The following is a 24,952-nucleotide window of genomic DNA, read 5'->3' on the forward strand; positions in this document are numbered from 1 at the left end:
CTGAAACAATCTTTTTCAAAACTTTCGTCTGCTCCTTCTGATATGTGTGCAGTGCAATGTAACTTTTTCATGAAATCTGTTCCCCTTTTGGAAGGCATGTGTGTCTGAGCTTGCTGTACCAGGAAATCATTCGCTGACCCAGGCGCGTTATCTATCAGCTGCCACTCATAGGCATGCAATAACGGTCTGGAGTCGTATTTTACCATTTGACAAGTTACGCTACGCTAGAAATTTGAATCCCTGATTCAGTTGCTATCAAGACTATTCCCAATCGACACATTAAGCCTCGTCCCATCAAATTGATGGGGCAGCATGTGGACAGCAAAAAGGAATGCTTTAAGCGTCCCACAAATTCATCTTCCACAGTTAGTGGTGTGGTGTATTTTTCTGTTACCCCGTCCCCATTAGCCCCAATTGTTCTCATGGTTTTGGAAACAATTGATTTTCTTGAATTACAGATTCGGTGGCGCCTGAGTCCACCAGAAATGATATCATTTGACCTGAGACCATTAGTGCCACTTTGGGCATAACCTTGTAAGCTGTGTTTGTCAAATAAGTGAACATTCCCTGACCAGCTTCACTATTTTCTTTTTGTTGTAAATGTTCAATTGCCAATTGAATTAAGTTCTTAAGTTCTGACATTCTGAAAATGTTCGTGTTAGTGTTTGGGTGTTCTCACGTGTCGCTGTTTCTGCAGATTCCTCCCGACCTGTCCCCGACTCCGCGTCCTGTCAATCTCCACCATTTCCCTTCTTTCTTCCCTTTTTCTTTGGACAGTTCTTGGCCCAATGGTCCTTGGAACCACAGATAAAGCAGGTTCCATCGTTGTCAGGCTTTCCTCTGCCTCTTCCACGGCCTCCACCTCGTCCTCCCCGTCCCCCTCGACTTTGGCCTCGCCCTCTTCCTTCTCCTCTGTCTGCTGCTCCCTCCAGGAGTGCTATTTGGGCCAGTTGGAGACGTTGTTGATCTTTCGATCCAGATTTCTGATGTTCATTTTCACTGGATAGGCATCTCTGATGCGGCTCATTAACTCAGTCACTGGCGCGTTGTAAGCGGCGTTGTCTCCTGCCACGTACTGGCAGATGTCATCTAGGGGAAAATTTCCCTCTACTCTGGCCCATCCCAATCCCAGGGTAGTCATGAGGAGTTGTCTCAATTCCTGGGTGGTGGGTTTAGACTGGGCGATCATGACCTCCAATTGTCTCACAAATTCAGGAGCGTTGTTGTGGTGAGGGGGTAAGTCTTTCATTACCTCCTTCATCTCAGTCATTGTCCATGGTCTGTAAACCAGCATGGCTGCCCCGTCGCCGCCTGCCACTTCGATCATTGGCATCTGGACCGCCGACTGGTCGCCTGATCCATATGATGCTCCCGACCTTGTCTTAGGGGGGCTGAAGAGCCCCGCGAACCAGTTCGTTGATGATGGTCCAGGAGTTTCTGATGGCACACTGGGTGTTTGTTTAGATGGAGATGGGAGGAGGCAGGTTAGTTCTGCTGGGTCCCTTGTCAGGGCCCCAGGGGAAACCGGAGAATATGGAGGGGGTTGAATCTTTTCTTGGTCACTGTAGAAAGGGTTGAGGCTGGGATACACCCTCGTCGGAGTTGGTTCAACACCTCCTGTCATCCCTTGGTTTTCTTCTGGCACTGGTTCCTCCGGCGGTGGCGGTGGCGGCTTGGTCCGCGGCGGAGTTGGGTCAAGGTCGGGATCGGCATACTTCAGACACTGAGACAGTTTAGTTTGACCTTTCCCTGCCTCACTTTTTCTGTCCCTGGCCACAGCTTCATTATTCCATTCCATAAATGCCTTCCAATCAACTTTAAATGACTGGTGAGTCTTTTGTTTTTTCTTAGACATATTATTATGAGTATCATTACTTTCCTGTTCCCTTTGTTCTAACATTTTCTTCAACTGTATTATCTGTCTCACACTGAAACTTCCCCCTGGGGGAAAACCACACTCTTTCACCCATAATGCCAACTGTCCACAACTGCCCGGAAAATTCTTTTCCATAAACTGGGCATTTGGACCATTTGTATTCTTTCTCTCTTCCTCCTGGACATCCCTTAATTTTTTAATATTATTGGATCCCATTTTGTCTTTTAAATTTGTGGTCTCCTGACCTACCAGTACTGTTAGATTTTCATCTAATGGTCTCCTGACCTACTGGTGTTGGGTGGCCCTAATTCACCCCTCGGTATATACCCAGATTCTCTAGGGGTCTCCTGACCTGCCCTAGTAACTCGTCAGTTATACACCCTGTGCAAGAATCTTCCTTTCAGTGTTTTCCTAATTTAACACACTTCCTCAGCTGACCTTACCAGAAATGACAATGTGCCGTGCCTCTCCTTCCACCAAAGGTTCAGGATAACTGCGGTGTCACGGCTCCGTCCTCAGGCTTCAGGTTCCCCTTCTCCACTCTGTTTGTCAGAGGAGGTTGGGTGACCGGGACTCTAACCCCGACTGTGCGCACAGCTTCCTCCGTCACCACTGAGTCTGGGTCGATTCACTCGGGTTATCCTGCCGACAACTCCAAGTCTGTTGTTGCTCTCCTTTATTGCAGAATTTCCACAACACTATCTATCTAAAAATCTCCAAATAATTGTATAATTCTTTATAATTTGAAATAATTCTATTTTCTTTTCCCGTGTGAAGGGAAGTGACCTCAGCATAGGATGTGTTGCCATAAGCATTACACTGTGTGAGTCAGTGAACAGAGAGGCACCAACAAGCCATGCTGTTGTTTTTTTTAATGGCTTTTTCAACTTTATTGGATCGTCTACAGTGGAGAGAGACAGGGGAATGACCTGTAACAATCTGTCAGTCAGTTTGAATAAATGTGAGGATGAGCCTCTCCTCTCTGCAGTAAAGTGACCAGCTTCATCTGCATCTGCTAATGCATCTCCACAGTGTTCATCTTGTTGTCCTTGTTTTTAGCTGTATATATTACTTAGCAACAAAAAACCGGAGTTAAGTTCCTTGTATGTGTACATACAAGCTGACAATAAAGCTGATTCTGATATCTGTGTATCATGTGTCTGCTTGGCTGGCAGCCACTAATGGATTGTAGTGACAATCGTTTACCCACTTTTTTATTTGTTAGTTTACCACCTTTCTAGACTGGCATACATCTATATGAATTCATTAATAAATTCATAGTTTACATACAGAGTTAAACTCAAAAGTTATATGAAGATAAGGTCTTTGAATGGAAAAAAATTATAAATTAATGATTTCTGAAAATATAATTGATTTTTGTTTTTTTCGGTGGTTGTTTGCCATATGATGATCCTTTGTACTTACCACTACATCACTGTATACAGCAGTGTGTATTCCAAATATGTATGTCCAAACATAAAGTTATGTTGGTGAATGTGAATGTGTATTCTGTGTCCTGTAGACAGTGAAGGGAACATCATTTAGTCAGAGTTCAGGAGGGGTACAGCTAGTACATTGAGAAATGAAGTGAGGCCACCTAGTGGACAGAAAGGAAAAGGCTTTGAGGCTTGAGCATGAATTTAGTGCTGGTGTGAGCCTGCAGCTAAAATATGATGATACTGCCCCCTTGTGGCTTTCCTACAACATTACTGTCTGTCTTTAACATGACAACATGGAAAATGATAAAATGTAAGCTGTGCTGAAGCAGACATATTCCCAGACATAAAGTCCAAGGAAGACCTGCTGTACTAGTGTGAAGTGATGAAGGAATATCTCACACTTGTGAAGAAAAACATTGTGTTCTTGTTGCAAAGCAGTGAATTAGCAACCACCATTTCAATGTGATTTGTAGTTCAACTTTCTGAACAAAAACCACCATATGTCTCCAGTCCTTTTTTGGCATCAACAATACATTTATAATATACCGGATAAACATTAGCCTTCAGTAAGTAAGTAAACAAATGCATGAGGACAGAACACAGGCAGCGTAGTTTCTTAAATAGACAACAACAATTACTGCAATACCTAGCCTATGCACTGTAACTGACTTTATTTTCTTTATCAGATTCGTTTTGATTAAAACTGTTGGGCTACATCTCTTTTCAGGAACTCATTCTAATTCATTGGCTCTTGTGTTTCTTATCTGATGAAGCCATACATCGTGTTTCAAAGATTAAATTATTATAAACATTCAAAAATAAAGGATGAGGAGAGATTAGAGATAAATCAGCATTTATCTTGAAAAAGCTTCTTTATTTGTGCTATTAACTAAGAGTAACGATCTAAACCTTCCCAAGAAATGAATATAATTGAATCTCTCAAGTAGTAAATGCAGTGGATTTACCTGGAGAAAAACTGATGTGGTTCTCAGTGTGTACCCCATTGAGAACCCAGTATTATATTATGTAGCCTCTCTCTCATAGACACACACACATTTGTGTACTAGCCTATATGTACAGGAACACATAAAACTGAAGCAAATCCTGATAACCTTTAAGTAAAAACACACAACCACCGTCTGACACATTCTCCACACAATCAGCAAACGCCCACGTGTGTGTGTGGAGAGAGAGAGAGAGAGAGAGAGAGAGAGAGAGAGAGAGAGAGAGAGAGAGAGAGAGAGAGAGAGAGGAGAGAGAGAGAGAGAGAGAGAGAGAGAGAGAGAGAGAGAGAGAGAGAGAGAGAGAGAGAGAGAGAGAAGAGAGAGAGAGAGAAAAAGCTGTGTGTTTTTTTAATATCCCATTGAGATCACTGACCCCAAGATTAACTATTCCATTTTTATTTGTCATAACCTTCACTTCATATTGTAAACGAGGGCTAAACACACACTGCCTCTTCAAAACCGCTCCTCTTCCTGGAATCAAGCAAAACCTGATAACCCCTCCCTCTTCTTCCTGGACTCAAATACAGCCAGTTCCATTCTGCCCACATATTTCCTGTTCCCTCCCCTTTCACAGATCTGCCAGTTTAAAGATGGGTGTAAAGAGCATGTTGTGAAGTGCAAGAGCTGACAAGCCCATTCACTGCAGATCAGCAAATGAACATGAAGAAAAGGAACAGAGGATTGGTTTGGATCAGAGCCCAACTTCTTCCTGTTGAGAGAAAGTGAAACTATCTGACACTCACTGTCACTGAGAAGTGAAATGGCGCAGCGAGGAATTCAGCTGGACGGGGCAAAATTCTGCTGTTCCATCTGTCTGGATCTACTGAAGGATCCGGTGACTATTCCCTGTGGGCACAGCTACTGCATGAGCTGTATTAAAAGCTGCTGGGATGAAGAGGATCAGAGGAAAATCCACAGCTGCCCCCAGTGCAGACAGACCTTCACACCAAGGCCTGTCCTGGTGAAAAACACCATGTTAGCCGAGTTGGTGGAGGAACTGAGGAAGACAGGACTTCAAGCTGCTCCTCCTGATCTCTGCTATGCCGGATCTGCAGATGTGGCCTGTGATGTCTGCACTGGGAGAAAGCTGAAAGCCCTCAAGTCCTGTCTGGTGTGTCTGGTCTCTTACTGTGAGCAGCACCTCCAGCGTCACTATGATGTAGCTCCATTAAAGAAACACAAGCTGGTGGAAGCCACCGTAAAACTTCAGGAGAACATCTGCTCTCGTCATGACGAGGTGATGAAGGTTTTCTGCCGTACTGATCAGCAGTGTATCTGTTATCTCTGCTCCATGGATGAACATGAAGGCCACAAAAAAGTCTCAGTTGCAGCAGAAAGGGCCGAGAGGCAGGAAGAGCTCGGGGTGAGTCGGCAACAAATCCAGCAGAGAATCCAGGACAGAGAGAAAGACATGAAGGTGCTTCAACAGCAGGCGGAGGCTATCAATCGCTCTGCTGATAAAGCGGTGGAGGACAGTGAGAAGATCTTCACTGAGCTGGTCCGGTTCATTGAGAAGAGAAGCTCTGATGTGAAGGAGCGGATCAGATCCCGGCAGAAAGAGGAAGCGAGTCGGGCCGAAGAACTTCAGGAGAAGCTGAAGCGGGAGATCGCTGAGCTGAGGAGGAAAGACGCTGAGCTGGAGCAGCTCTCACACACAGAGGATCACATCCATTTTCTACACAGTTACCCCTCGCTGTCACGTCTCAGTGAATCTACAGACTCACCCGGCACCAATATCCGTCCTCTGCGTTACTTTGAGGATGTGACTGCAGCTGTGTCAGAGGCCAGAGATAAACTACAGGGCATTCTTACAGAGGAATGGCCTAAGATCTCATTGACAGTGACTGAAGTGGATGTTTTACTGCCACAACCAGAGCCCAAGACCAGAGCTGAATTCTTACAATATTCACATCAGATCACACTGGATCCAAACACAGCACACACATATCTGTCATTATCTGATGGGAACAGAAAAGTAACATGTATGAGAGAAGAACAGTTATATTCTAGTCACCCAGACAGATTCATTAACTGCTGTCAGGTCCTGAGTAGAGAGAGTCTGACTGAACGTTGTTACTGGGAGGTGGAGAGGAGTGGGAAGAGAGTTTCAGTAGCAGTCGCATATAAAGATATTTCAGTCAGGAACACTTTAGTCACAGATGAACCCATTAATTGCAACTAATGGTAATACAGTTATATTTGGCGGATATGGCCCTGCTCGAGCAGCTCCCTGCTTACCCGGCAAGCATGCTGAAGGTATAGCAGGGGCGCCATGCAAATCCCCCCATGGGAGTGGACAGAGCAGAGCCAGAGCAGCAATACTCAGTAGTGTTGACATTTAAGAGCCACCGTGGCTCGATTGCATAGACTATAACAGGTGGAGGCTGGGGAGGTGGAGGTAAAGCTTTACCAAGCAGCAGAGTGTGCAGCAGTTGTGAAGCAGGAATCAGTGTAGGAGGAGGCCATTTAAATAGACCGCCTTGTTATGAGAATGGAGTATGATTGGTGTGTGTGGTGATCAGCTGGTAGATGACTAGCAACGCGTGACGTCCGTGCCCTGCCTGAACTAACGCGATGCTTCATTTCAGTCAGGAACACTTTAGTCACAGATGAACCCATTAATTGCAACTAATGGTAATACAGTTATATTTGGCGGATATGGCCCTGCTCGAGCAGCTCCCTGCTTACCCGGCAAGCATGCTGAAGGTATAGCAGGGGCGCCATGCAAATCCCCCAAACAGAACCATATGGCAACATAACTGGTGCAGCCGATTCTTAGTAAGTTACCAGCTGATCAATAATGAAAGATCAATGTGTAGCAACAAGCTTGTTGCAGACCTCAAGCAGTGGCACCAGACGAGCCTACATGAAAGGATGCAAGCATGCATCCTGATAGGTCATTCTACTGTTATGTGTAATACCTATGTGTAGCAGCAAGCCTGCTGCAGACCTCAGAAATTCATTATCTGAAGAATAAGGATGCAAGCATGCATCCTGAAAGAGGCCATCCTACAGTTATGTGAAATATCTATGTGAGCAGCAAGCCTGCTGCAGACCTCAGCTATCACCTACTGCTTCTTGGGAGGGATGCAAGCATGCATCCCGTGTGAGGTCATACTACCTAAATCAGAGCAGTGAAACCCAGTCAACCACCTTATGCAGCATCTCTTATGTCATATGCAATTTATTGACGACAGCAATAGTATCAATTAGGCTATATGCACTCATGGCTTTGAGCTGAGACAATATCAAGAGTCCAGTCGAATATAAGGGAGAGATTCTTTAAGGAGCGCAAAAAATCCCCCAAAACAAAAAATTGCTTCTCACTAAAATGAGCTGCATTGAACTATTGCAGACCCATGTAAAGCAACAAGCAATTGTAGTACAAGCTTACAATCCCAGCTAAGCAGCAGCATGTCAGCATTATGCTTAAATACACAGCAACACTGAATCGAAAATGGAGCTCGCCCAGCCAGCCATAATGATGCATGCTTGCACCATAATAAGAGCAAATATTCAATGCAAATACTCAGCTTAGGTGAAGTGGAGCAATGGGAACTACAACTCCCAGCATCCTTATCGGCACCATGACGTCATTGTTTGCAATGAAATCCCATGGGAATGCCCTGGTCCACGGTGGGGTCTAATGGCCGCTGACGCTGGCAGGAAAAGACCGGTTTCCAGGCTTGAAGCGGACATTCACGACCGAGTGAGAGCTGGATATAATGACCGGCCGTCGGCTCGAAGTAATCAGAGTTCGGACTCTCGCTCCTTTGCGAGAGTCGCGGCAGTGTCGCGGCAGGATGAGTCGCGCAAACGCCATTCTTTCCTTGACAATGCCTTCTTGAAGCGGTATTACAAGACTGTATTTTGCGAGATGGAAGCTCCGACAGTGGGTTTGGAAGCCGATGGTGCTGCCTCCTGAGATTCTTCATCTGACGAAAGTGAGACATCTTGAGCCCGAGAAATCAGCGCGACCAGCGGCAACTTGTAGCAGGTAGGAACAGCAACATGACCAGTAACAGCAGCAGTAGCATAAAGCTTTACCAAGCAGCAGAGTGTGCAGCAGTTGTGAAGCAGGAATCAGTGTAGGAGGAGGCCATTTAAATAGACCGCCTTGTTATGAGAATGGAGTATGATTGGTGTGTGTGGTGATCAGCTGGTAGATGACTAGCAACGCGTGACGTCCGTGCCCTGCCTGAACTAACGCGATGCTTCATTAGCAGAACAGGGAATGAACGTCAATTTGGATACAATGACAAGTCTTGGGCATTACATGATTACAAAAATAGTTATCAATTCATACATAACAATATCAAAACTTCCATCCCAGGCCCTCTGTCCTCCAGAGTAGGAGTGTACCTCGATCACAGAGCAGGTATTCTGTCCTTCTACAGCATCTCTGAAACCATGACTCTCCTCCACAGAGTCCAGACCACATTCACTCAGCCTCTCCATCCTGGAATGTGGTTTCAGTATTTTGGAGCCGCTGCTGAGTTGTGTAAGCTCAAGTAGACAGGAGTGATTAAAGCAGCAATGTGTGAGATTCTGGTTTTTATGTTTTTTTATATTATTTTTTTTCTCCATCTTTGTTGCTCAGCGCTCATTGCTTTGGTGTTTTTGCACTGCACTTCCCACTTCCCACCTGTCAATCAAACTTTTCTTTGTCTTTCCTTTTCTTTGTGTTATATCAGTCGGTGATAGAGAGTATCCAAACTGACATTTATTCATATGAAAACATAAACTGTTGTGTGGTCTATATAGTTCTTATGTCTGTTGCATAATTGTATTGTTGTAATATTTTCTGCTATTTCTGTTCCACTGCATGGGCCTTAATGGAGCAGCACTAGAAGTCTCCCCTTTATTATAGCTGAATAGTTGTTAATATGTTGATTTTGTTCCCGGCCCCTTGTAACTTTGTTGAGAAAAGTGAACTACAAATGTAATCATTATTATTATAATCAATAGGGAGAGCATTCATTGTTTTCCTCCACAGTGATGACATACTGGTTTAACAGATTGATTATGTGGATGAAGTTAATATGTAGATGGAAAGTTTGAACCAGAGTCCTTTACCAGGCTTTAGTGATTGGATGTGTGAACAAAGTGAATGTTTGCAAAAATGAATAAAGTTTTTTTCCAAGAATGAATGAAATATTTATTGTGTATTCATTTCAGGAAGTCTATGAAAGCTGCTAGAGAAAATGTGAAACTAATATGACAGTATAACTGAGGCGATTTTCCCCCTAAAACACAACAAAGTGCAGTCTGAATGTTTAGAGCAGATGTGGAATCAAAAGTGAAATGAAGCAGCAGTGTTACCAAAGAAGAAACACTAGTGAAGATGGAAAGAATGAAGGACAATCCTGTTGTTAATGGAACTGGTTAAATGTATGACTGAAGTGAATGTTTAGATGGAAAGACTGAAGGACAGTGTGAATGGATAACATTTACCAATCAATCTCTATCCTTGTAAGTTTCTTCACTGAAACAGCTTTTTCATGGAGGACTAAGCTGGCAACCTCCCACTTTTCAATCATTTGTTGCTTTTTACAAGCAACATTGTCTTTGTGCACTTGCTCAATTAACAGGTTTTCTTCCACAGGCCTGAAAAGCCTGGGAAACCATGAAGAATTCATCTGATCATTTCCAGGTCAAGTTTGGGAATCGCATAAAATGTGTGAAAAAAGTTTGTTCAGTCACACATATGAGTGATGTCATGTGACACATATGAGCACAGATTTGATGCAGGTTATTTTATAAATCAAGGTCCTTGCCTCCTTCCTTTGATATCTATCTATCTATCTATCTATCTATCTATCTATCTATCTATCTATCTATCTGTTGTGGAAATTCTGCAATAAAGGAGAGCAACAACAAACTTGTCTTTCTGGTTTTATTTTAGCATTTATAAATGGGCTCAAGCATACAGAGAGCAAAGGTCCCCACAGCAATGAGCAATGATCTGCTCTCAGCACAGTATATTTATACACCTCAGTGAGCCTGTAAGAAAAGGAACTGCTACAAAGTATAATCTCCTCCAGTCGTGTCGTCTGTCTATTTACGCCTCAGACAGTCTAACAGTTTCACACCTACACCCCAATCACAGCTTCCTCCTATCCCTTATCTCTAGAGTCTCTAGAGTCTAGAGATAAGGGATAGAGTCTAGACTCTAGAGTCTAGACAGCAGACAAGCTGACACTTGGGGAGCGGTGATCTCGTTCAAACTTGTTCTGCTCATGCGGACACGACGTGACCTGTCGTGGCCTTGTTGTGGCCTTGTCACACAAGTGATTATACAGAAACTTTATACAGTTTTCCACTTGTACAGTAGAGTACACAGTCTAAGTTGTATTTTTCCAGCACAACTCCCCACTTTGAGCATATAAATGCTCACACAATTATAAAAATACAAATGTATGAAAATATAAAAGTAACAGGGTGTTAAGAAACCCCAGGTTCTAAGAAACCTCCTCAGATGTATAAGAAATCTGGCATTAAAATATCTGGGTGTTAGGAAACCCTTCTCAGACTAATGTCTGGTATGTTAACACACACAATAATGCATAAATGCTGTTTTTGTTGATACCTGAGTCACTAAGTGTGGCTCCAGCTCTTCTTAGGTCTGTATGAGAGCACCATAACACATCATCATTTAAAAGTATAGTAAAAATTTGTCCAGAGTGCATGATTCCAATAAAAAATCTTTCCCTTAAAACACAAACAATATTGCCCTCTTAATAGATAAGAAATTCTTTCACACTTCAGTGGTCCCACTGAGTGTATTTCTGTATCCAAAAACATTTTACACAATTCAAAATTAGCTATAGAGAAATCTGTAAAGCGCACACAGCTTAAGGTTTGCAAGGCATGATCAGACAGATTATGTTTTATCCCATAAGGAAACGATTCGTTTAAGCTTTATTTGTGACACATTCATTATTCACACAATAGTATCTTCTTCTTCAAAACTGTCCACCCCCTGATAGGGAGGAATCCAATCCGGAATCGGAAAATTCATCTATTTGGGATATGCGTGTGTATTGTCCAATTGTTTTCAGAAGCAGTCCTTTGACAAAAGGAAAGATGCAACATCCTAGTATGGCCAAGAGGAGGAACCCTATACCTATGCCCACTTTGGCCAGGAGGGCTCCCCATTTGCCAAACGTGCCCTCGAACCAGTCCGGGTCCCACCTACCGTGTCCGGCATTTTCTTTCAATTCGACCGCCAAAGTTTCCAACTTCGTCATGGCTTTGGTGAAGGAGCCATCGGGTGCAGTGTTATTAGGAATGAATGTGCAACAGGTATCACCGAACATGGTGCAAAACTTCTCTGCTAGCAACATGTCTAAGGTCATTCTATTCTGCGATGCCATTTGGGATGTGGCATGTGTTTGCTCACCTAGGGCGATCAGCGCATCTCGTTTGTAATTAACAAATCTCTGATGATTAAAATAAATGTAATTTATCCAATCCACATTCTTATTAATGGTGCACCACAAACACAAGACGGACTCAAACCCTGCTGCCACCTGATTCCTAGCCTTATACTCATCTGGGACTCCTCGGGGGACCCTTATGGAGTCAATCCATATTCTGGGATCCTCCTGGAACGTGCTCCTACACCATCTACGTGATGTGGGGGTAGGTGAGGTGGGAATCACCTTGGCCGGCATTGTCAGCATGACTCTCACGCAGCGCCCTTTCCATCCCGGGGGTAGAGTGTTGCGGAGTTTTCTTCCACAATACCAGAGCATGTCTGCCACTGTGCGATCTGCCCAGATTAGCGCTTTTGCTGCTGGCACTGAGGTGACGCTGGTGCTGTTCAGTTGATCTTCCAAGATGCCGGTAGTGTCTGTGTGATTCACTAACCATAGGTGAGTGCACTGTCCTGTAAAACTGCCTACGCTGGTGTTGCCTGCTTTAGCCTCATAGCATTCAAACTGGGAGCTATGCAATACCATCAGACTTACTCGTGGTGGCAGTGGGGGGTCCTTCAGGAATTTAAATCCCCACTGCTGACACCCGTTGGAGGCTGCCTGTGGATATCGACTGGACCCATAGTGGTCCAAGCATTGGGCTGCACAGTAGTCAGTTGAGCTGGTATTTTGGTTCTTTAACCAACTGGCGCAGGCAGTGTAATTGTAAGGTGTGGGGGTGAGGAGCAGTGTCACATAGGACTTCAGGCAGACAATACAGGAATAATTGCTATGGCTTCGTGCAGTATATCGGGCATATTGGTACCAGTGGCTATCGGATGTGTTTGTTCTCCTTGCAACTTTCAGTGATCGTCTAGTGTGATTGGCTGGATGTGTTATGTGTAGGTGTGTGGAATTGGGGCCTACACGGGATCGGTCTTCCCATGGTCGTTCAAATATGACCAGGATGGGCAAAAGTATCATTATGGACAATAAGAGTAAGCAACCTGTTGTGCCTCTCAAGCTCCATCCTGGGTGTCTGAACGGGTGCCATGGTCTGTTTGTTGGCGCCATCTTATCAGCAGTGTAGCCTCTGCTCACCCCAGATAATGTGTTACGTTGTTGATTGTTTGGGAGACGTGTGTTATTGAGTTTGATCTGCGCTTGGTGGAGAGTCTAGGTTAACTCTCTTGCAGTGGCTGGCATGGATCCAGGTAACCCTCTCAGCGATCTTAACTGCCGTCTCCGTGGTCAGCAACACCTGGAATGGTCCGTTCCACCTCTGGGGCCTCCAATTCTTCCGCTTGGAGGTCTTCACCACGACCCAGTCTCCTGGCTTCAGGTCATGTAGAGGTGTAGCGGTGTGCTGTGGTAGGGCATCCTTAACCTGTCTATGGATAGTAGAAAGCATAGAGGAGAGGTTTGCACAATAACGTAACATTTCATCTTCACATAGGTCAGTTGTGGGCCCTATCCCCGTGTTGAGAGGTCGAGCGAACAGGATTTCGAAGGGACTTAGCCCACTCCTGTTACGCTGTCTAGCTCTCATTTGCATTAACACTAGGGGTAGTGCCTTTGTCCAATTCAAACCTGTTTCTTCGCAACATTTTGCCAATTTGTTTTTGAGGGTGCCATTCTCTCTTTCTACCGCGCCACCACTCTGTGGGTGGTATGCACATTGTTGTTTCATGTCATTGCCCAAATACTCTCCCACCTGCCTTAAGGCCGTGTTCACAAAATGTGTCCCGTTGTCGCTACTGGTTTTTACTGGTATTCCCCATCGTGGAATAATTTCCCTTATTAGGGCCTTTGCTACGGCTCCAGCATCTGCTTTTGATGTAGGGAATGCTTCCACCCATTTTGAGAACATGTCCACTATTACCAGATGATATTTCTTTCCTTCACTTGGTGTGACTTCAATGAAATCCATTTGAAGGTGATCAAATGGCTTGTCTGGTGGTGGATATGCGCTGGGAGGCATTTGCTGTCTTCTCCCAGCGTTGCTTTTAGCACAGATTACACATTGTTTACAAAATTTTTGTGAGTAATTTGTGAAGCCTTTTGTGTACCAGTATCTACTTAATTCCTGATACATCCCCGCTTTTGACACATGATATTTACCATGTGTCAACTTAGCATAGAAAGGGAATAAGTATTTAGGCAGACATGGTTTGTCATCAGGGCCATACCATACCTTATCTTTCTGTGCACACCCACTCTTTTCCCACAGAGCGACTTCCTCTTTTGATGCTATGCTTTGCAGTTCCTGTAACTCAGCGACTGGTGTTACAGGCAGCTCTGACTCGGCTAAGCAAATGGTTGTTATCTGCTGTGTGGCTGCTGCCTTGGCGGCTGCATCTGCCCTTGCGTTTCCCTGTGAAACAGAGTCTGTTCGGTTAGTGTGAGCCTCACACTTGCATACTGCAACTTGTGCAGGCAACTGGATAGCTTCAAGCAATTCAGACACTAGTTTGTGATGCGCAATTGGTTTTCCTGTGGATGTTAAGTATTTTCTGTGTTTCCACAATGTGCCAAAATCATGCACTACTCCAAAGGCATAACGACTATCAGTATAGATGTTAACTATTTTGCCCTTAGCCAACACATTGGCTCTTGTTATGGCCACTAGTTCGGCTGCTTGTGCCGAGTAATTGCCAGGCAGAGGTTCTGCCTCCATGTGTCATGTAACGTTACCACAGCATAGCCTGCTTGATTTAGGCCTGTGTCTGGGTTGCAAGAAGCTGATCCATCCACAAACAGCTCTAAGTCAGCATTCTGGAGGGGAACTTCCTGCATGTCCGGCCTGGGGGAACAAACTTCAGTTATTGCTGCAACACAGTCGTGAGGCTCGCCATCCTCTGGAGTTGGGAGAGGAGTAGCAGGGTTATGCACAGTACATCTTTTAACAGTTATGTTAGGCATTTCAAGCAGTATTGTGTTGTACTTCAACCACCTGGCAGCAGACAGATGTGCGGTCTTTTGTTCAAGCAATATGATAGACACAGTGTGAGGAACTAGGAGAGTAAGATTATTATAACCCACCAGATCCCTGGATGCTGTGACTGCTGCCTCCGCTGCAGCTACTGCTCTAAGGCATTTTGGTAGCCCTGCGGCTACAACATCAAGTTTGGATGAGAAGTACGCTACTGGTCTCATTTTACCCCCATGCTCTTGTAGCAGTACTGATGTCATAAACCCTTGTCTTTCGTCCACAGTCTGTATGAACAGTCTGGTCATGTCAGGTAAACCTAGGGTGGGCGTCGTTTGTAACGCCACTTCAAGGTCTACAAAGGCTTTTTCTGCCTCTGGTGTCCAAGTCACTGTCTGAGTCGGGGTCAGTCCTTTACCGTGGGCTATTCCTGCTAATGGTGCTTCTATTTCAGCATAATTTGGAACCCACTGTCTGCAGTATGATGTCATTCCCAGGAAACTCATAACCTGTCTTTTAGTTTGTGGTTTAGGCAGCTGCTGTATAGCCTGGACTTGATCAGGGGATAAGGATTTGCCCTCCCCACTTATGTCATGTCCCAGGAACTTTATCTTGGATTGCACCCACTGTAATTTACTCAAGCTTGCTTTATTTCCTGTTTTGGCTAGGGTGTTGCAACAGCGCAAGTGTGTCTTGTTTGCATGCTTCCTCTGTTGGAGAACACACCATCAAATCATCAACATATTGTAACAACGCGCTTCCTGCTGGCAAAACCAATGAATTAAGACATTCTTTTAATGCTGTGTTATAAATTGCAGGGCTTTCATTGTAACCTTGACATAGGCGCATCCATGTCCAGGTTTTACCCTGAAATGAGAAAGCAAACCAGTACTGTGAATCTGGATACACCGGGATGCTGAAAAATGCATTTGCCAGGTCCACTATTGAGAAAAATTTACTCTCAGGTGGAACTTGTGATAAGATGGTGTGGGGGTTCGGAACATTAGGTGCACGAGCGCGCACTGCATCGTTTACTGCTTGCAAATCTTGCACGAAGCGCCACTCCACGGGGGCACCTTCAGCTCTGATCTTTTTAACAGGAAAAATTGGTGTTCTGACAGGAGAAGTTTCACATGGTACTATTATGCCGGCTTTCACTAGTGATTCAAATCTGGTGTTATGCCATCTATGGCTTCTTGTTTTAGCGGGTATTGGTGTTTACAGGGCCTGTATGTTGACTTTGGCATTACCTCAACCGGTTGAGCTCCAATTAATAACCCAACATCATATTTGTGTTGAGCCCACAATGTCTGCGGCACACTAGATAATTCAGGTGAATCTGGTGTTAGGGCTTGTAGCATCATCATTGTGTGAGGCTTCCCTTCTGGCACCAGTTCAACAGTTCTTTTAGCATAAAAGGTTGTTTGACATCTTTTCCTATAGGTGTCAAAATTCTCATTATATTGTGCCCCAGATGTTTTAGTATCTTTCCAATATTTTTCTTTTCTACACTTTTTACCCATGGGCCCAGGTCCTCCCATCTCTGATTCATGGCTTTGGCCAGGGAGATGTGAGGCGTGGAATCCCATACATTGAAAAATGTATTTTTCAGGGTGTCCGTCAATATGACCCCTACTGCACACCTATTTGGTCGCCAATATAGCCAATCTGTAGTTAATTTATCTCTCTCCTGTCCTTTTCTGAACCAATCTTTTTCAAAACTTTCGTCTGCTCCTTCTGATATGTGGTCGTGCAATGTAACTTTTTCATGAAATCTGTTCCCCTTTTGGAAGGCATGTGTGTGTGAGCTTGCTGTACCAGGAAATCATTCACTGACCCAGGCGCGTTATCTGTCAGCCTGAGTCCACCAGAAATGATATCATTTGACCTGAGACCATTAGTGTCACTTTGGGCATAACCTTGTAAGCTGTGTCAAATAAGTGAACGTTCCCTGACCAGCTTCACTATTTTCTTTTTGTTCTAAATGTTCAATTGCCAATTGAATTAAGTTCTTAAGTTCTGACATTCTGAAAATATTTGTGTTAGTGTTTGGGTGTTCTCACGTGTCGCTGTTTCTGCAGATTCCTCCCGACCTGTCCCCGACTCCGCGTCCTGTCAATCTCCACCATTGCCCTTCTCTCTTCCCTTTTTCTTTGGACAGTTCTTGGCCCAATGGTCCTTGGAACCACAGATGAAGCAGGTTCCATCGTTGTCAGGCTTTCCTCTGCCTCTTCCACGGCCTCCACCTCGTCCTCCCCGTCCCCCTCGACTTTGGCCTCGCCCTCTTCCTTCTCCTCTGTCTGCTGCTCCCTCCAGGAGTGCTATTTGGGCCAGTTGGAGACGTTGTTGATCTTTCGTGTTTTTCTTGTTGTCTCATTCAGTGAACAGTTTTTCAGCATGGACTGCATGGTTTTCAATGTCTGTCAGTCACCCGGTGTCACAGTTCACACAGTGTGTGCGAACGTGGTCGCGAATGTCCTTTCGGAGTCCCATGAGGAAGCGGTCTCTCAGGTGGGCCTCCCATGGGGTCAGATCTGGTTCTCCTGCACCCGCCGCTGGCGCTTGCAGGCCACTGTATAGGTTGTGGGCTTCAGTTAGCCTGGCCAGGAAATTCCGGACACCTTCTTTTGGTTCTTGGTGACATTCAGCCAGATTTCTGATGTTCATTTTCACTGGATAGGCGTCTCTGATGCGGTTCATTAACTCAGTCACTGGCCCGTTGTAAGCGGCGTTGTCTCCTGCCACCTACTGGCGGATGTCATCTAGGGGAAAATTTCCCTCTACTCTGGCCCATCCCAATCCCAGGGTAGTCATGAGGAGTTGTCTCATTTCCTGGGTGGTGGGTTTAAACTGGGCGATCATGACCTCCAATTGTCTCACAAATTCAGGACTGTTGTTGTGGTGAGGGGGTAAGTCTTTCATTACCTCCTTCATCTCAGTCATTGTCCATGGTCTTTAAACCAGCATGGCTGCCCCGTCGCCGCCTGCCACTTCGATGATTGGCATCTGGACTGCCGACTGTTCGCCTGATCCATATGATGCTCCTGACCTTGTCTTAGGGGGGCTGAAGAGCCCCGCGAACCAGTTCGTTGATGATGGTCCGGGAGTTTCTGAGGGCGCACTGGGTTCAACACCTCCTGTCGGCCCTTGGTTTTCTTCTGGCACTGGTTCCTCCGGTGGCGGTGGTGGCTGGGTCCGCGGCGGAGTTGGGTCAAGGTCGGGATCTGCATACTTCAGACACTGAGACAGTTTAGTTTGACCTTTCCCTGTCTCACTTTTTCTGTCCCTGGCCACAGCTTCATTATGTCATTCCATAAATGCCTTCCAATCAGCTTTAAACGGCTGGTGAGTCTTTTGTTTTTTCTTAGACATATTATTATGAGTATCATTGCTTTCCTGTTCCCTTTGTTCTAACATTTTCTTCAACTGTATTATCTGTCTCACACTGAAACTTCCCCCTGGGGGAAAAACACACTCTTTTACCCATAACGCCAACTGTCCACAACTGCCCAGAAAATTCTTTTCCATAAACTGGGCATTTGGACCATTTGTATTCTTTCTCTCTTCCTCCTGGACGTCCCTTAATTTTTTGCTATTATTGGATCCCCTTTTGTCTTTTAAATTTGTGGTCTCCTGACCTACCAGTACTGTTAGATTTTCATCTAATGGTCTCCTGACCTACTGGTGTTGGGTGGCCCTAATTCACCCCTCGGTATATACCCAGATTCTCTAGCGGTCTCCTGACCTGCCCTAGTAACTCGTCAGTTATACACCCTGTGCAAGAATCTTCCTTTCAGTGTTTTCCTAATTTAACACACTTCCTCAGCTGACCTTACCAGAAATGACAATGTGCCGTGCCTCTCCTTCCACCAAAGGTTCAGGATGACTGCGGTGTCACGGCTCCGTCCTCAGGCTTCAGGTTCCCCTTCTCCACTCTGTTTGTCAGAGGAGGTTGGGTGACCGGGACTCTAACCCCAACCGTGCGCACAGCTTCCTCCGTCAGCGCTGAGTCCAGGTGGATTCACTCGAGTTATCCTGCCGACAACGTCAAGTTTGTTGTCGCTCTCCTTTATTGCAGAATTTCCACAACACTATCTATCTAAAATCTCCAAATAATTGTGTAATTCTTTATGATTTGAAATAATTATATTTTCTTTTCCCGTGTGAAGGGAAGTGACCTCAGCATAGGATGTGTTGCCATAAGCATTACACTGTGTGAGTCAGTGAACAGAGAGTTGTTTTTTTTAATGGCTTTTCAACTTTATTGGATCGTCTACAGTGGAGAGAGACAGGGGAATGACCTGTAACAGTCTGTCAGTCAGTTTGCATAAATGTGAGGATGAGCCTCTCCTCTCTGCAGTAAAGTGACCAGCTTCATCTGCATCTGCTAATGCATCTCCATATCTGTGTATCATGTGTCTGCTTGGCTGGCAGCCACTAATGGATTGCAGTGACTGTTGTAAAAACATCCAAGCAGGGATGTAGTGGAGGGTAAACACAGACAGTCTTAGTTTACCCACCTTTTTTTTTGTTTTAACTGACAGAAATCAATATGAATTCATTCATAAATTCATAGTTTCGTAGAATCAAACTCATATGTTGTATGAAGATAAGGTCTTCTAATGGGAAAAAAAGCAATGTTTTTCTGAAAATATACTAGATATTTGTTTATTTTGGTGGTTGTTTGCCTCATGATGATCTTTTGTATTTACCACTACATCACTGTATACAGCAGTGTGTATTCATATGTACACACACTCACACATGTCCTGCTTACAATCTGGACAATCCATGCAACATATAGACAGCAGGACGATGACAGGAGAAGAAGAAAGCAGGTCTTGCTTGTAAGGTCTAATACTACTGGCCTACTGTGACTTATGTCAACCATTTTGTGATAAACTGTCCAAACATAAAGTTATGTTGGTGAATGTGAATGTGTATTCTGTGTCCTGTAGACAGTGAAGTGAACATCATTTAGTCGGAGTTCAGGAGGGATACAGCTAGTACATTGAGAAATGAAGTGAGGCCACCTAGTGGACAGAAAGGAAAAGGCTTTGAGGCTTGAGCATGAATTTACAGCATTACTGTCTGTCTTTAACATGACAACATGGAAAATGATAAAATGAAAGCCTGTGCTGAAGCAGACATTCCCAGACGTAAAGTCCAAGGAAGACCTGCTGTACTAGTGTGAAGTGATGAAGGAATATCTCACACTTGTGAAGAAAAACGTTGTGTTCTTCTTGCAAAGCAGTGAATTAGTAACCACCATTTCAATGTGATTTCATGTAGTTCAACTTTCTGAACAAAAACCACCATAATGTCTCCAAGAAGGTCCTTTTTTATTTTCTTTATCAGATTCGTTTTGATTAAAACCGTCGGCCTACATCTCTTTTCAGGAACTCATTCTAATTCATTGGCTCTTGTGTTTCTTATTTGATGAAGCCATAGCACTGTGTGTTGTTGCAAGGGAGTTTCTTAAAGTGACAGTAACGATTACTGCAATACCTAGCCTATATGAACAATACATTGTGTTTCAAAGATTAAATTATTATAAACATTCAAAAATAAAGTAAAAGATGAGGAGAGATTAGAGATAAAAAAACATTTATTTTGAAAAAGCTTCTTTATTTGTGCTATTAACTAAGAGTAACAATCTAAACCTTCCCAAGAAATCAATATAATTTAATCTCTCAAGTAGCAAATGCAGTGGATTTACCTGGAGAAAAACTGATGTGGTTCTCAGTGTGTACCCCACTGAGAACCCAGTATTATATTATGTAGCTTCTCTCTCACAGACACACACACACACACACACACAACATTTGTGTACTAGCCTATACATACAGGAACACATAAAACTGAAGCAAATGAAGCAAAACCTGATAACCTTTAAGTAAAAACACACAACCACCATTTGACACACTCTCCACACACTCAGCAAACGCCCACGCATGAGAGAGAGAGAGAGAGAGAGAGAGAGAGAGAGAGAGAGAGAGAAAGAGAGAGAGCAAAAGTTGTGTGCTTTTTTAATATCCCATTGAGATCACTGACCCCAAGTTTAACTATTCCATTTTTATTTGTCATAATCTTCACTTCATATTGTAAACAAGGGCTAAGCACACGCTGCCTCTTCAAAACCGCTCCTCTTCCTGGAATCAAGCAAACCCCGATAACCCCTCCCTTTACTTCCTGGAGTCAAATACAGCCAGTTCCATTCTGCCCACATATTTCCTGTTCCCTCCCCTTTCACAGATCTGCCAGTTTAAAGATGGGTGTAAAGAGCATGTTGTGAAGTGCAAGAGCTGACAAGCCCATTCACTGCAGATCAGCACATGAACATGAAGAAAAGGAACAGAGGTTTGGTTTGGATCAGAGCCCAACTTCCTTCTGATGAGAGAAAGTGAAACTATCTGACACTCACTGTCACTGAGAAGTGAAATGGCGCAGCGAGGAATTCAGCTGGACGGGGCAAAACTCTGCTGTTCCATCTGTCTGGATCTACTGAAGGATCCGGTGACTATTCCCTGTGGGCACAGCTACTGCATGTATTAAAAGCTGCTGGGATGAAGAGGATCAGAGGAAAATCCACAGCTGCCCCCAGTGCAGACAGACCTTCACACCAAGGCCTGTCCTGGTGAAAAACACCATGTTAGCAGAGTTGGTGGAGGAACTGAGGAAGACAGGACTTCAAGCTGCTCCTCCTGATCTCTGCTATGCCGGACCTGGAGATGTGGCCTGTGATGTCTGCACTGGGAGAAAGCTGAAAGCCCTCAAGTCCTGTCTGGTGTGTCTGGTCTCTTACTGTGAGCAGCACCTCCAGCCTCACTATGATGTTGCTCCATTAAAGAAACACAAGCTGGTGGAAGCCACTGTAAAGCTTCAGGAGAACATCTGCGCTCGTCATGACGAGGTGATGAAGGTTTTCTGCCGTACTGATCAGCAGTGTATCTGTTATCTCTGCTCCATGGATGAACATGAAGGCCACAAAAAAGTCTCAGTTGCAGCAGAAAGGACCGAGAGGCAGAAAGAGCTCGGGGTGAGTCGGCAAAAAATCCAGCAGAGAATCCAGGACAGAGAGAAAGACGTGAAGGTGCTTCAACAGCAGGCGGAGGCTATCAATGGCTCTGCTGATAAAGCGGTGGAGGACAGTGAGAAGATCTTCACTGAGCTGGTCCGGTTCATTGAGAAGAGAAGCTCTGATGCGAAGGAGCGGATCAGATCCCGGCAGAAAGAGGAAGCGAGTCGGGCCGAAGAACTTCAGGAGAAGCTGAAGCGGGAGATCGCTGAGCTGAGGAGGAAAGACGCTGAGCTGGAGCAGCTCTCACACACAGAGGATCACATCCATTTTCTACACAGTTACCCCTCGCTGTCACGTCTCAGTGAATCTACAGACTCACCCGGCACCAATATCCGTCCTCTGCGCTACTTTGAGGATGTGACTGCAGCTGTGTCAGAGGCCAGAGATAAACTACAGGGCATTCTTACAGAGGAATGGCCTAAGATCTCATGGACAGTGACTGAAGTGGATGTTTTACTGCCACAACCAGAGCCCAAGACCAGAGCTGAATTCTTACAATATTCACATCAGATCACACTGGATCCAAACACAGCAAACACACTGCTGTCATTATCTGATGGGAACAGAAAAGTAACATGTATGAGAGAGGAACAGTTATATTTTAGTCACCCAGACAGATTCATTAACTGGTGGCAGGTCCTGAGTAGAGAGAGTCTGACTGGACGTTGTTACTGGGAGGTGAAGAGGAGTGGGAAGGGAGTTTCAATAGCAGTCGCATATAAAGATATTAGCAGAACAGGGGATGAAAGTAAATTTAGATTCAGTGACAAGTCTTGGGCATTACATGATTACAACAATAGTTATCAATTCATACATAACAAGATCACAACTCCCATCCCAGGCCCTCTGTCCTCCAGAGTAGGAGTGTACCTGGATCACAGAGCAGGTATTCTGTCCTTCTACAGCGTCTCTGAAAACATGACTCTCCTCCACAGAGTCCAGACCACATTCACTCAGCCTCTCCATCCTGGATTTAGGCTTGGTAATTATGGAGCCACTGCTGAGTTGTGTAAGCTCAAGTAGACAGGAGTGATTAAAGTAGCAATGTGTGAGATTCTGTTTTTTTCTGTTTTTTTAAATTATTTTTTGTCTCCGTCTTTGTTGCTCAGCGCTCATTGCTTTGGTGTTTTTGCACTGCACTTCCCAGTTCCCACCTGTCAATCAAACAGTGTGGGCGGGACTGTCACGTCTTTTTCCTTGGATTTTCTGTTGATGCAGTTTGACTTTCTGTAGGTGGCGCTCTTTTCTTTTTCTTTCCTTTTCTTTGTGTTTTATCAGTCAGTGATAGAGAGTATCCAAACTGACATTTATTCATATGAAAACATAAACTGTTGTGTGGTCTATATAGTCCTTATGTCTGTTGTATATTTGTATTGTTGCTGTAATATTTTCTGCTATTTCTGTTCCACTGCATGGGCCTTAATGGAGCAGCACTAGAAGTCTCCCCTTTATTATAGCTGAATAGTTGTTAACATGTTGATTTTGTTCCTGGCCCCTTGTAACTTTGTTGAGAAAAGTGAACTACAAATGTAATCATTATTATTATAATCAATAGGGAGAGCATTCATTGTTTTCCTCCACAGTGATGACATATTGGTTTAACAGATTGATTGTGTGGATGAAGTTAATATGTAGATGGAAAGACTGAACCAGAGTCCTTTACCAGGCTTTAGTGATTGGATGTGTGAACAAAGTGAATGTTTGCAAAAATGAATAAAGTTTTTTTTTTCCAAGAATGAATGAAATATTTCTTGTGTATTCATTCCAGGAAGTCTATGAAAGCTGCTAGAGAAAATGTGAAACTAATATGACAGTATAACTGAGGCCATTTTCCCCCTAAAACACAACAAAGTGCAGTCTTAATGTTTAGAGCAGATGTGGAATCAAAAGTCAAATGAAGCAGCAGTGTTACCAAAGAAGAAACACTAGTGAAGATGGAAAGAATGAAGGACAATCCTGTTGTTAATGGAACTGGTTAAATGTATGAATGAAGTGAATGTTTAGATGGAAAGACTGAAGGACAGTGTGAATGGATAACATTTACCAATCAATCTCTATCCTTGTAACTTTCTTCACTGAAACAGCTTTGTCATGACTAAGATGGCAACCTCCCACTTTTCAATCATTTGTTGCTTTTTACAAGCAACATTGTCTTTGTGCACTTGCTCAATCAACAGGTTTTCTTCCACAGGCCTGAAAAGCCTGGAAAACCATGAAGAATTCATCTGATCATTTCCAGGTCAAGTTTGAGAAAAAGTTTTGTTCAGTCACGCGTATGAGTGATATGTCATGTGACACACATATGAGAACAGATTTGATGTAGGTTATTTTATAAATCAAGGTCCTTGCCTCCTTCCTTTGATATCTATCTATCTACCTATCTATCTAAAATTTCCAAATAATTGTATGATTCCTTATCATTTGAAATGCACATATTTTCCTTTCCCGAGTGAAGGGAAGTGACCTCAGCATAGAATGTGTTGTCATAAGCATTACACTGTGTGAGTCAGTGAACAGAGTGGCACCAAGAAGCCATGCTGTTGTTTTTTTTAATGGCTTTTCAACTTTATTGGATCGTCTACAGTGGAGAGAGACAGGGGAATGACCTGCAACAGTCTGTCAGTCAGTTTGCATAAATGTGAGGATGAGCCTCTCCTCTCTGCAGTAAAGTGACCAGCTTCATCTGCATCTGCTAATGCATCTCCATATCTGTGTATCATGTGTCTGCTTGGCTGGCAGCCACTAATGGATTGCAGTGACTGTTGTAAAAACATCAAGGCAGGGATGTAGTGGAGGGTAAACACAGACAGTCTTAGTTTACCCACCTTTTTATTTGTTAACTGACAGAAATCAATATGAATTTCACAGTCTTTTGTATGAAGATAAGGTCTTCTAATGGGGAAAAAAAACAATGTTTTTCTGAAAATATACTAGATTTTTGTTTATTTTGGTGGTTGTTTGCCTTATGATGATCTTTTGTATTTACCACTACATCACTGTATACAGCAGTGTGTATTCATATGTACACACACTCACACATGTCCTGCTTACAATCTGGACAATCCATGCAACATATAGACAGCAGGACGATGACAGGAGAAGAAGAAAGCAGGTCTTGCTTGTAAGGTCTAATACTACTGGCCTACTGTGACTTATGTCAACTATTTTGTGATAAACTGTCTAAACATAAAGTTATGTTGGTGAA

The 24,952-nt window shown here is 44.0% G+C and overlaps 2 protein-coding genes across 13 annotated transcripts; both read left to right on the forward strand.

Annotated features, from left to right (window-relative positions):
• Window positions 1-5,079: 5,079 nt before the first annotated feature.
• On the forward strand, window positions 5,080-10,128 carry LOC139643693 (tripartite motif-containing protein 16-like). Of its 12 annotated transcripts, none has more exons than XM_071518964.1 (3): window positions 5,080-6,456; window positions 6,582-6,586; window positions 8,546-10,128. In XM_071518964.1, the coding sequence occupies exons 1-3, from the start codon at window positions 5,080-5,082 to the stop codon at window positions 8,832-8,834; spliced, it is 1,671 nt and encodes a 556-aa protein (XP_071375065.1). In that variant the 3' UTR covers window positions 8,835-10,128. The 12 variants fall into 12 exon arrangements, with proteins under 12 accessions (XP_071375065.1, XP_071375099.1, XP_071375021.1 ...); XM_071518998.1 differs by lacking the exon at window positions 6,582-6,586 and adding an exon at window position 6,740 and having other exon boundaries at window positions 8,551-10,128; XM_071518920.1 differs by lacking the exon at window positions 6,582-6,586 and adding an exon at window positions 8,012-8,028 and having other exon boundaries at window positions 8,543-10,128.
• A 10,979-nt stretch (window positions 10,129-21,107) lies between these two features.
• On the forward strand, window positions 21,108-23,792 carry LOC139643807 (tripartite motif-containing protein 16-like). Its single transcript, XM_071519080.1, has 2 exons — window positions 21,108-21,214; window positions 21,276-23,792. Exons 1-2 carry the CDS (start codon window positions 21,108-21,110, stop codon window positions 22,768-22,770), a joined length of 1,602 nt encoding a protein of 533 aa, XP_071375181.1. The 3' UTR covers window positions 22,771-23,792.
• The last annotated feature ends 1,160 nt before the right edge of the window (window positions 23,793-24,952 follow it).

This window comes from Centroberyx affinis, unplaced genomic scaffold (genome assembly GCF_046629955.1).
Source record: "Centroberyx affinis isolate AG114_WGS23_722 - 3 ecotype Tasmania unplaced genomic scaffold, CSIRO-AGI_Caff_v1 ptg000053l_1, whole genome shotgun sequence".
NCBI classification, from domain to species: Eukaryota; Metazoa; Chordata; class Actinopteri; order Beryciformes; family Berycidae; genus Centroberyx; species Centroberyx affinis.

Excerpts from the sequence above, each read along its gene's own strand:
- LOC139643807 (XM_071519080.1), top strand. The coding sequence starts at position 21,108 with ATGGCGCAGCGAGGAATTCAGCTGGACGGGGCAAAACTCTGCTGTTCC. Across the intron at positions 21,215-21,275 it reads TGTGGGCACAGCTACTGCAT|ACAGACCTTCACACCAAGGC; the intron begins GTATTAAAAGCT and ends CCCCCAGTGCAG.
- LOC139643693 (XM_071518920.1), top strand. The coding sequence starts at position 5,080 with ATGGCGCAGCGAGGAATTCAGCTGGACGGGGCAAAATTCTGCTGTTCC.